The sequence below is a fragment of the Manis pentadactyla genome, chromosome 9 (genome assembly GCF_030020395.1).
Source record: "Manis pentadactyla isolate mManPen7 chromosome 9, mManPen7.hap1, whole genome shotgun sequence".
NCBI lineage: Eukaryota > Metazoa > Chordata > Mammalia > Pholidota > Manidae > Manis > Manis pentadactyla.
This window is the reverse complement of record NC_080027.1, coordinates 83,832,462-83,845,234: the sequence shown is the minus strand read 5'-3', so window position 1 is coordinate 83,845,234 and position 12,773 is coordinate 83,832,462. Positions and strand designations below refer to the sequence as shown.

Below are 12,773 nucleotides of genomic sequence, written 5' to 3'. Positions count from 1 at the left end.
GTGTGGCCCCACCTTCCACCACTGAGATAAAAGGCAAGATGGTGGTACACCATGCATGGCATTGGGAATAGAATCTTGACAGTATCAGGCCACAGAGACAAAGACTGGGATAAAATGAATTCTGATTCTACCCTATACATTTTACCTGTAATTTAGGCTGATATGGTCCACACAAAGGGGTGCCAAACAGAGCACCCCTTTGGAGACTCTGGAATAGGGATGCATTTAACAAGTAGCAAGCACATCTCAGGGCTCTGAGCTTCTGTTGCTTTCAAAGATACATGTCTAAATGAGGTTCCTCCTCTGATTAAAATATCCTTGAACGGCTCCCCAGCAACTTTGCAGCATTGCATTCAAGGTCCCTATGACCTAGCTCCATCTCCTGACAGCTCCCACCAAGTCTTCCTCCTCCAGCCACAATTATTTCTTGGGATCTCCTGAATACACCACCATGTTTCTAATCCTGCTTTTCCTCCTCACCATCCAGCAGCCCCAGTCCAACCCACCCCCAGCTTTTGTCCAGTGGAAAATTCTAATTAATCCTTCAAAATCTCAGCTTAGCATCCTGTGAACCTTTCCATACCTTTAATACACCCAAATGATGTTAGACATTTCATCCTCTGTGCTACCACTAGAACTTACTACAAGTCTACTGTTTCATGATATTCAGGATTACAACTTAACTGATAACATGTCTACTTCATTTACTAAACTGTGGGCTACTGAGGGGCAAAGCATAGGTGGTTATTCTCTTGCCCAGTGTCTGGCATATAACAGATGGGCAATAAAAACTTAATGAATTTAATCAAATGTGCCAAAGTACAAAACTGTGGCAGATGTGGGGTGGTGAGGTCCATGGTGAGCCAAGTGACCCAGATTGGATAGATGCCTCTTGTCAAGATAACTATGTGAGATCCTTCTCAGACAGAGGTATGTTACAGACAACAGTGTAAAGGGGCAGTTTCACATCACCCTCTGCCATGAGTTAGCACTTCATGATCTCTGAGCTGGGCTGCTAGGTAGATGTGTGAGCCCCTCTGAGCCAAATGTAGGCAGAGCTATTGTCATATATATTTACTACATGTTTAAATGAGTTGCCTATACAGTTTCCCAGAGTGTAAATACAATTTTCAGTGTGATATATTTTGGGCTACATTTAGAAACTGGCTCAATTCAAATGTGGGTAACATTCTCACTATTAAAAGAAACTTCAGCATAGCTCACTTTAGATAACCAGAATTAACAATTCCTAGGGTCAAGTACGAATGAGTTCTGTCATTCTGCCCTGTCACAAGTGCCCATTTTTTCACCTGACTGTCCCATCTATACCTTGTAACAGGTTTCAAGTTTGTCTTTATCACCAATAGAAATAACATCATACTGTTATTTGTAAAACAATCAAAGACAGTAAGAGCTACTAGACTGGGTTTTACATGACTATGTAACCCAAACACTTAATATTACAGACAAGGAAACTATAAAGTCCAGAGAAATGGAAATAACTTACCTAAGGACTAGTTACATAGCTAACTAGTGGCAAGGGCATGACTATATACCCTCTTTGTAAATATGATGACCCTGATGTTCGTTTCAAATTATTCTAAGATATACAAGTCAACCTGCAAATAGTCAAACAGTTTAACAGTCTGCTCATAAGCAGTAACATACACATAATGCTTACTTCCCAAAAAAAGGGATGCTTTCTACTGACAATTTATCTGTATCAGATAGAAACTGAGAAGCAGGAAGAGCCAAGGTATCTTACCATTTTGGAAAAGAACATTTTAGATAAAGATCAACATAGGAAGAATGCTTCCTATCATTTAAATTGCTTTGGAACAGTTCTGAGATTTTAATAAATGGACATTTAAGGTAATCTAGACTTCTAACAGCTTTTATGAGTACTGCTAGTAAAATGATAACTAAAGGCTTCTCAGAGAGCTATATGTCAATGACTCAGGAAAAATCTCCCTCTGTCTTTACCTAGGAGGTATTTTAGCTTATTGTTTACAGATATATTAATGAAATAGGGTCAAGAAATCTCTACTAGAGTCAGAGTTTAATGTACAGATATCTTGTTGCATTTTATATACCAAGAGCAAATTCAAAAAGGCTTTTCAAAAAACCAAGTTTAAAGACATCTGAGATAGGTATATCCCAGCCTAAAATTAAAAACCTAATTGGGCCATTATCTCTTCCAGATGGGAAAACCAGGGTGCCAGAAAGATCCCAGGCTCTCAATTTCACTGTGGGCAACAGCTGCAGGAAGGTAGCAAATCACTTACTCAATCACTCGTGGCTCTGGCGCTCTGCGTATTACCTGCAAGGAAATAGACTTTATTTCTGGAATGATTCCTAATTCTCAAGGAGGCTTATTTGCAGGATTCTGTCTTTTCACCTATGGTAAAAAAATTTATCTGTTTTAAAACTATTCTTTTTTTATACCAAGCTATTAATATCCCACCAGACACCCTTGTCTCTGCTGTTCTTAGAACTATAGTTGCTAGGGGGCAGTTAAAAAAAAAATGATACAATTAGAATTAATCTATTTTCCTAGCAGCCAGCAGTTCTGGGAAAACCTTCCTGCCAGGAGAAAAACAGAACATATACCATGAACTAAGGGGTTTTAATAACTATTTATGCAATCATTACTACAGCAAGATGTCTGACTTTTTAGCTCTTTTCTATGTTATGAGAAACAGTGAACCTTCAGTTTCTTACATTTTTTTCCCTATGGGAAAAAATTTCAATCCAATTGCAGAGACATCTGCTACACTAGCTCTGAAGACAGCATGGTTTTAGGATGGTCAGAACTCAGATAACCAATGCAAGTTCTAGGCAAGGTATAACCAACCTCCTTGTCAAAAATGTGGTAATTACATATGCCCATAAATTGGAGGCAAACCTCAAAGAATCCTCAGACATACTAATTAACTGATTATTACAGGCCTTTCACTCTCCTTTTATTGGTGAATTTATTCAGTCACTATTTACTTAAGTGTCTACTATGTGAATATAACTTTTATAGCAAATCTTTTACTGTTGTAGGAGAAACAAAAATTTACCTGCTGGGGTTCTTTGAACACAAACTGTCTGTCCGACAGATGCTCCTTGTTCATCCAGGTCTGACCAGGCCTTTGATGGAGAAGGTTCTTAGCAGTGGTAGCTGCAGCAAGAGAGAAAAGAGACTCAAACCAGGGAAAGTCTGCTCTCAACACCTTCTAGTGAGCGAGGACCAATAAAATGTACTTAAGAGATAACCTATTTGACACTGAGAAATTAACTAGTAAGGTCTATTGAAGACCTCCACACACATGGAAAGGTTTGAGAGCAGTTTCTATGAGAAACACTAAAGATCAACCCTTAGCTTACTGTCAACAAAATCAGACAAAATACCAGCTACATTTTAAAATAAGTCCTTAACATCAATTGAAATACAAGTCTATTATGAACCAAAAGGATATAAATAAAAGAGGATGATGGTTGTACACACATGCTAGTACACCCAAGACCCACCCCCTCCCACCCACCCAGGTTCTTGCCTGGCTGAGCAACAGCCTGGCTCTTAGCAGGGCCAGCCCAGGCTCCCTGCACTCGGGCTCGCTGTCTTTTGTCCTCCATGTTGGCCATAAAGGCTTCTGCTCTTAGCTTTCAGAAGATTTCATTCCTGAATCAAACCACACAATGGTAACTGTTTTTAAAAAGAAAAAAAAGGCATTTTTAGTTAGGGTTATGAGAACGTGGACTACTAAGTGGGTAATTATAATCCTTTTAGGAAGTAAAGGTAGCTCAATAGCAATCAGAGCTTCTATGTAAAATCAACTTCTGACATCACATCTCAATCAAGGAGCCTACTAAGTCACTTGCACCTGCTCGTTTTAATGCTTACCTTTTGCAATCTTACAGTACTTTTCCTTCTTTCACAGGAAAGGACATGTTAAGGAATTCTAGGATCTATCATAAACCACATTACTTTTATTAGTCTCCAAGAGCAGAACACAAGGAAACTGTAATAACCCTCTACCTATATGGACATTGGGAAATAGGCTGACACTCAGTTTCCAAGCACATTTCCATATTCCATTACCACTCGCTGTATCAAAGTTCCCTGGAAGCCTGTTAAAAACACCCAAAACCTACCTAAGATCTGATTTAAGATGGATACAGATGTTTGTCTTTGTAAAAAGCATTGTAGCAGATGGTGATGGCAGGTATACATTAAGCTCACAACGTTAAGTGGCTCATCCAGAGTCACTCGGGAAATCAATAATAGATAACATTGAAATTTTATTAAGTTCCTGAGGAGGATGGGTGGGAAGGGAGGGATAAGGGGGGGGAAGAAAGAGGGTATTACGATTAGCATGTATAATTAGCATGTAGTGGGGGGCATGGGGAGGGAGGTTCAACACAGGGAAGACAAGTAGAGATTCTACACTGATGGATATTGACTGTAATGGGGTGTGGTGGGGGGTACTTGGTGAAGGGGGGAGCCTAGTAAACATAATGTCCTTCATGCAATTGTAGATTAATAATAACAACAAAAAAAATTTTATTAAGTTCCAGTTTTCAGCTAATTGAAAAATCCACCCCATATGGCAAGTAACACTAATTTGACACTTTTGACAAAAAAAATTTTAGGGCCCAGCAAATACAGGAGCACAGCTACAAACAAAAACTAACAAACAAAAACAAATGGTGGTTCACACCACATGTTCTTCTGAACCTATGATATCTCTTTATAGGTCTATCTAAAAAAACTTTAAATCTAGTTCTCAAAGGGAAAAGCTCATTTTATAGCTTGTTTAGCCTACAGATTCCCAGGCCCCAATCCCAGATCTTCTGATTCAGTAGAGTTGAGCTGGGCCCAGGAATCTATATGTTTAACAAATTCCCTCAGATGATATGTAATTCTTCTCCTTTAATAGGTGGGGAGATGAAGGCGGCAGTCATCTGCCCAAAAAAGTTAATGGCAGAATCAAAGACCAACTCTCCAGTCCCACAAGATATGTAGAGGAAGCCCCTGTTTGACAATTTCTCTCAATTAAGGCCATAAAAGCTTATCACGTCAATTAGCTACAGTTCCTGCTTTGGTGACAAGGGAGTGAGGTGTCACAACTGGGGACAGCTGTTGAAAACGCAGATTCCAGAACCACATCCCAAACCCACTGTAGTTCTGGAGTAACAGCTACCCCACCTGCCATCCTGGCATTCTTCACCCAGATAAAGCTTGAGAACCTTGTTGCAGTGCCAAGGGCAAGGACTCTGGCGCTAGCCAAGATTCGCTTTGATCCAGGTCTGTCACTTCCCAAATGCATGACCTGGTGGCAAACGACTTCCCCTTTCCACGCCTCAGTTTTTTTCCCCTATCAACAAGGAAAACAATACCTCTCTCACGGTGGAAGTGCGGATTAAGCAATCCCGGGAGGAGAAAGAGCCTGGTGGACCTCAGCAACGGTTAGCAACTTTCCCTATTTCAGATCCTTGTCTTCCAGGAGGCCCGGGAAGGAACCCCGCCCCAGGAACCAGGGGGACGCCGGGAAGCCGCACCTACCAGCGGAGCCCGGCACACACGTCCAAACACATAGGTCCCCAAGCAGCTACCTCCGGCCCTGAGCCTACTCCGCCGCCTGCGGCCCAGGGAGCTTTAAAACTGCAGCACCGACTCCAACTCCCAACCACAGGCCGCGCCGCCCGGCATTTCCTCTGACGTCACGCACCGCCACCGCGGCAGCTTCCGGCGCCGTTCCTGAGTCCGGGTGGCTTGCGTGTTCCCGGGACCCGGAGGTCCGAGTAGTTGAAAGTGCAGATAGGAGGGCGGCGATTGGAAGGGAGCACAGGAACTGAGGGTGCGGGGAATCCGGGATATGGCGCAGGTGGGAATGAAGAGGTCTTTCCTAGGCCGAGCTCCCCCGAACCCTCAAACTGGAGCCGTCAAATTTGGTTAGCGGAGAGAGTGACTGGATCTCAGCGCAGCTAACGGGAAGGCGAGGGGCTGGGGAACCAGATCACGATCCGCTAAGCAAAAGGATTTTAATTTTATGTTTGAAAGCCATGGAGTGTAAGATGCACTTCCTTTGTGTTCCCATTGCATCCTGTGCATACTATAACAGCGGCGTGCACTACGCCTTATTCTTGATGACTCTCCAGTGCCAAGCAAATCTTGAGTGAATAGACCTAAATTTCAGTCTGGACCGGATACTAGGTGAATAATCTAGGGCAAGTACTCCACTTCTATAAATGGGCATAGCTCCTTTTGGGAGGATTAAATGAGTTAATATATTTAATGAATTTGGCACCATGCGTGTAACACATTACTCAATAAACGTTGAGAAGTGTGTCTTCCGTTCACCCCCTTTGAGTTCTTGGTAAGTATCTTTAAAGCAGCCATGCTAAACCCTGTGTCCCACAGTGTGAAATTAGCAAAAGTAACACTGTAGTAACAATTATTCTCTAAGATCTACCAAAGCAGTTAACTATTAGAAGTCTTTAAAATAAGCTGTATTATATACTGCTTACCTACAGGAAGCCTATTTTACACCAGCAATATACCTATATTGTTGCTACTATCAAATCTAATTTTCACAGCATCCATTATTCTGTGTTATACTTAGTGACATTGGAGGGAAAATGGTTTATCCTAGAACTGAAAGGGGAGAAAAGTGGTAAGACCAGACTATAATTTTTATCTTTTTTCCCCCATCAACTAGTAATTTGTCAGTATCTACACTTCTGGCTCTGGAACCTTTGCTGTATCTTCCAAAGGATATCATTTCTTTCTATTCAGTGATTATGGTTTTGAAACAGGAACAAAGAAGGCTGGATTGAGGGGGTCTCTAAAAGTAGTGATTAAGACCTCTTCAGGCTCCAAGTAGAACATTTCTCAAATGTCAATCCATGGTCCTCTTCACACCCAAAGTAACTGCATTTTTAATAGACTGACCTGCAGTTTTACCAAGGGCTCAAGGTGATTCTGATGCATAAAAAGCCTGAAAACCTTTTGGACATGCATAGGGTGATAAATCACTGCGGTTTGTCTGGAACTTAGGCGTTTTCCAGGACACAGGACTTGAAGTGCTAAAGCCACAACAGTCCTGGGCAACTGAGATGGTTGGTCACCCTAGATACATGTGTGTATAAACTATTAGATGTTTTTTATGGGTCTTGGTACCTGGGAGTCCTCATTTCCATTTGCTGTATCTGTTTTTATCACGGGTGTGGTGGAAACCATGGGAGAGGGAATGAAGGTGAGGTTGCCAATTATCAGCCCACTGATTCTCACCTACATATCTTTCACTGTCCTGCTTGCAATTCTGAAACAATTCTTCCTTCCCATTTGGCCTGATGTTAGGCTTCATCAGTAGAGGATGCTGGAGGGACAGTAGAGGAGGAAGGGGCTCTTCCTGATTCCACTGTGCTCCTGTCAGCTGGCTCTGCAATGTATGGTGGCCAGCCATGCATGGCACCTCTCTGTGGGCTGAATTGCAATGTTGACTTTACAACCTTGTTGAGTTTCTCCTGTGAAGTTAAGGCATAGGTTGGGAAGGAATGGGATCCTAAAACTTGAAATAGGGACATCTGTGTGGACCCAGCTGAAACTGACAATTTTGAACATCCAGGTCACCCTTGAGCCTCCTTGGCAGTGGAAGCAGCTTGCTCTCCTGTGCCTGATGAGACTAGCCATCCTTTGTTTGAAAACCCTGTGAAATCCTCACCTGGAGCAGATGACTTGAGAAATACAGCATAGGTCTATATTTCCTAACAGATTTGTGCCTTCCCTGGCATTCTGCCTAGGTAGTGGCTACTCCCTGTATCTGCTATGTCTGTATTCTTAGAACTTTCCTTATCCTCTTGTAGGTAATACCCTTTTGTGGTTAATAAGTCTTTATTTTCTTTTTCCTGTTTGAATCACTGCATAGTTTCTGTTTCCTGTTTGATTTGTAATCATTACACTGTGATTATGGTATCAAGGGCTGGGAGCAAAAGCTACCAAGTGGCTGGCCCCAGGCTTGACCTTAAACTCTTAAGTAATTGGTTTGCCAAAGATGTAGACCCTTACTATCCCTGGCCTTTTACTCTTAGGCTGCTCTCTTGTTTTTCTTCACCTGAGATAGCCTTCCAGAAGTCTCAGTAGGTTTTGCTGATTCAGTTGCCTTGTCTCTACTCTGAAACCAGTGTCTCTCAGTGTATTGCTGGAAAACCATCTGTGTTGGAGTCACTAGGAAAAGCTTGTAAAATGAAGATTCCAGGCCACATATCAAGATTCTGAGTTAGTAGGTCTGGGACGGGACTCCTCAATTTGTATTTCCAACAGTGTCTTGCTTCATTTTGCAAGAACCTGTGAGAGTTCTACCTTTGCCAGTTGGCTGCCTTCTGCAGGTGATCACTTTCCACTGTTTCTTCCCATGGATGGCAAAACTGATAGTTAAGTGTTGGTAGCTCTTAGAAATGATTCGGAGTGAGCTACACACTGCAGCCTATTTTCAATTGCCAATTTTCACACCAGACTCTTGCCAAACATTCTCTGTTTCCATTGCATGCTGCTTGTGGAGTGCCTGCTGCAGAATTCCTGAGAAAATCCAGTCCAAGGAAAATAATGGCCCATCAGGCTAATAGCTCTCAGGGAAGGTGTCGAATAGAGAAATTCCCAGCCCATGCCTCCTTGGCAGAGGCTTAGGGGTCCCCAGCTTAAGGCGGGAGGGAGGGACAGGAACCTGCCCACACTGAGGTATGTTTGCTTGGAGGCCTCCCCATCTCTGCTGACTCTGACCAATGCTGAGGGAGAGTATGCCTCCCCAGACTTCAGACAAGAATGCCTCCTGGTTAATGCCCAGCATGATTGTATATGCTGCCAGAGATAAAAATCTTCCAGCAAACCACAGTGTAAACTGTGAGGAACAATTAAATAATAGTATGATCAGATGTGAAATTGTGGAGAGAAGACAAAAGTCCAGGACAGGAGAGGTCACTAGAGGTTATATTAGAAAAGGCATTATGGGGAATAGGGAGTTATGTCAAAGTTTTACAATATATAGCATTTGGATAGCTCAAATATACTCTATGGTTACATTACCCCTAAAAAGATTGGACAACATTTATATACTTTTATTTCTAAATAATAGCAAGTAATAGTTAACATTTTTTGAGAGCTTCTTGCATGCCAAGTGCATGAACTGTGATGTCAGATAAGCTTTTATTCAAGTCTCAGCCTCACTACTTTTCTTGGTGGAAGACTTCAGATAAGCCCTTTTAGCCTTAATTTTCCTCATCTGTTGCATTATATGAAGATTCACTCGTATATCCATTCATATACTCCTTTAATCAATAATGAGTATTGACTGTAGCTATGCTATGCTAGATGCTAGAGACAAAGTAGTGATCAAGACAGATGTGGTTTCTGCCCTCACGGAAGTTAATTTAGAGGAAGTAGACATTTTTAAAACACCCAAATATTACAGTTACCATATTTGATATGAGACTCTCATGAGAGATCTACTTCCTGGAGTAGTTAATGTCCCTAGTGTATGCTGAGCCCTAGGTTTGGTTGGGAGTTCTGATTTGGATCAGATTCAGCTGGCTGGTCAGCAGCTGACGGTTGGCTGGTCTAGACTAGCCTTGACTCCATGTGGTCTCTCATCCTGGAACAAGCTCACCAGGTAGTGTGAGCTTCTAGTAGTGTTTTCAGAGGAAGTGTGTGCAAACACACAAGACCTCTTGAGGCCTAGACTAAGAAGTGACACAAAACCACTTCATTTATTGGCCAAAGCAAGCCCAGATACAAGGAGTGGAGAAATAGACTTCACTTCTTGACTGGAGTTGTTGCAAGTTCACATGGCAAAGGGTATGGATACTAGAAGTAGTAGAGTATTGGAGCCATTTTTGCAGTAATTCTACCACACTAAGTGAGGGGAGTGTTGGAGAAGCTGAAAGAAAGTTCCTGTAGTAATAGAGAGTAAGGGTGTTTTTTGAGATGAGGTAGAAAGGAGTCAGATCATGCAAGCTTTAAGAGACATCATGAGCATTAAAAGCTGACTTATATGGTATGAAGTACACGATGAACATTAAACCCTTATTCTCCCTTCCTTGCCCTATTTTCTCTCCCATAGAATACTTTGAAACTGCTGTCAAGTCGATCTGTTTTGGTGTGTGCCCAAGAAAGGGGTTATTGTCTTTCAGGAGGTGAGGATGCTGGTCAGCAAATATTTAACAAAAATCTTATTACTAAATAAATTAAAAGTACCAAAAATTAAGTCAATGATTAGGGACTATTTCCCCTCATGCCTTAGGAATAAATTATCCATGTTCTAGAAGCAAATGATTATGTAGAGAAACACAAAAACTAAATTGATATGCCTAGGTTGTGTTTTGCCCTGAAAGAACCTAAAACAGCTCAGCTGAGGCTCTACCCACAGCTTTCCCACAAGTTGGGTAGCGCGTGGCAGTCACAATTGGTTTGTCCAGTTGTCAAGTGCAGCCAACATCTGCACCAGTGAGGGTGCATAAATAACAAGCATAATGAGCCCAAATTATTCTTACACATGGAACAAGACTCTGAATAAGCAGGGCATGTTAAAAAGTGGCTTATATTCTTCAGACTTCTGGTACCACTTGCTTGGCACAAACCACATTCCTGAGGTGTAAGTCTGAAAGGATTCTTCCAGATCTTGTATCATTGTCCTCCCAGAGGTAGAACAGTGGCTTTGCAGAGATGAACTAGTCATTAGTACATTAGGTAGGAGAATCTGACAATGTACTGAAAGCACATAGAGCTTTCATTTCTAGAAACTTAGATGGAGATTCTGAGGGTTGTTTGCTACAAAACACCTAACAATAAAAGATGAAATACTCTCTTCAATAAATGAATTAGCCTGTGATAAAAAGATCTCTGAGACCAATAAATGAATAAATGAATTCAATAAATGAATTAGCCTGTGAGAAAAAGATCTCTGAGACCAGGAATCATGTGGGAACATGAGTCCAGAGACATGAGTCAGATGGGACATATACAGTTTCTGAGTGGTCTAACTGCTTACATATTTCTGGGAAAGAGGTATGGCCTGGGATAGGATGGAGAGAAAGCCTGTGAAGAGTTATAACAGTGACTTTCTGCATGAAGCTAGGGCTTAGAAAGGATACATGGAGAAAGGATGAACTGGATAATGGGGATGGATCAGAAAAATCTCACAGAGGCAAAGAGCAAGAAAATTTTTTTGTCTTTAACTTGGGGTGGGTCTCCCCTGAGAATCCATGGCCACTAGCCTACCTTTAAGTAGGTTTAGGGAATGAATTAACACCATTTACACACTCCCTCCTGCCACCTCCCCAAAACTCAGGAACAAACCCAATAACTGCACAGATGAGAATTTTTATTTAAGGCAGATGAAAATTGCAAGTGCCCCCATATCTGATTCACCTAAGCACAAATCCCACCAGAAAAATTTGTAGTCAGTAAGGCCTTGAATAATTCCCATACAGTTCTAATCACACACACACACACACACACACACACATACACATCATGAAAAGAGTTGTGGATGCAAAGAAGACTAGTTTAACTAAAATTCTAAAGAAAGAAACCATGGCAAGTGAGCTGGCCATATTTTTCTCTGGGGCCATTTTCCAAGCATGACAGCTGAGGGCTGGGCTTGCCAAAGGCAATGGAATCTCTGCAGGGAGAAAGAGAATACAACAGACCTTTCACCAGCAGTTGGGAAGGCATGATGGATTGGGATCTAGAGGAGCCCACAGGTGCACGAGCAGTTTGCCCTATGAGGTATTTGCTGAGTACTGGGGCAGTACAGAAGGCTAGAAAGACAAGGTGAAACATCTCATACATCTCATAATCTTACTGTGCTTAGAAAACAGTGTTCTAAAAAAGAGAAGACCACAAGAAACAAGGGACAGGTTTCATTTGGCTGACATTTTAAACTACAAGGGAACAGTGTCAACCTAGCCCCTAGCTGAGTGCAATCTTATTTGGACTGAAGTGATCAGTTCTCACCCTATCTAACACAGAAAGGCAAACCCTCTCTGGAGAAAAGTAACATCGACTTTAGTCTTTATGGTTTGTATACAGAATGTCTGGCATACAACTTTAAAAAGTTATGGGACATGCAAGAAGGGAGAAAAATATGATCATCAGGAGGAAAAGCAAGAAGATCCACAGATGATCCAAATGTAGGAGTAAGCACACAAGGACTTTAAACAATTATTATGAATAGACACAAAATAAGAGAAAAAGGACAAAACATGGAAAGGAAGAATTTCAATAGATAATTGGAATTTATATGTAAGAATGAAATGAACATCCCAGACATGGAATGTATCTGCTATTCAGATGGATTTAATGCAGGCTGTATCCTGAATGTGGTAGGATTATTGAACTTAAAAGATAGCCAGTAGAAAAAAGGCCAAACTAACCTAAAAACTCTTACCAAGCAATCAGTAATTGTACTCCTTGGTATTTACCAAGTGAGTTCAAAATTTTGCCCACATAAAACCTGCACACAAATATTTACAGCAAGTTTATTCCTAATTGCCCAAACTGGAAGCAAGCAACATGCCTTAAATAGGTGAACTGATAAATGATGGTACATGTTGACAATGGAATATTACTCAGCAATAAAAAAATGAGCTACCAAGACTTAAAACGACATATAGGACCCTTAAATGCATACTAAGTGAAAAAAAAGAGTCTGAAAATGTTCCATACTGTATGATTCCAATTATAGAATTCTGGAAAAGGCAAAGCTACAGAGACAGTAAAAAAGATCGCT

The 12,773-nt window shown here is 41.4% G+C and overlaps 1 protein-coding gene across 11 annotated transcripts in view; it reads right to left on the bottom strand.

The window, feature by feature from the left end:
- Window positions 1-5,696, bottom strand: part of ALKBH3 (alkB homolog 3, alpha-ketoglutarate dependent dioxygenase) — a 56,643-nt gene extending 50,947 nt beyond the window's left edge. For 6 of the 11 annotated variants that reach the window (XM_036891695.2, XM_057507577.1, XM_036891690.2 and 3 more), the window contains exons 1-4: window positions 5,386-5,541; window positions 3,531-3,697; window positions 3,066-3,166; window positions 2,286-2,320 (exon numbers count right to left, since the gene is read on the bottom strand). In XM_036891695.2, coding sequence (XP_036747590.2) covers window positions 2,286-2,320; window positions 3,066-3,166; window positions 3,531-3,630 — 236 coding nt within the window. In that variant the 5' untranslated portion in view covers window positions 3,631-3,697; window positions 5,386-5,541. The other 5 variants (XM_036891692.2, XM_036891694.2, XM_036891691.2 and 2 more) reach the window with 4 other exon arrangements.
- Window positions 5,697-12,773: the final 7,077 nt, after the last annotated feature.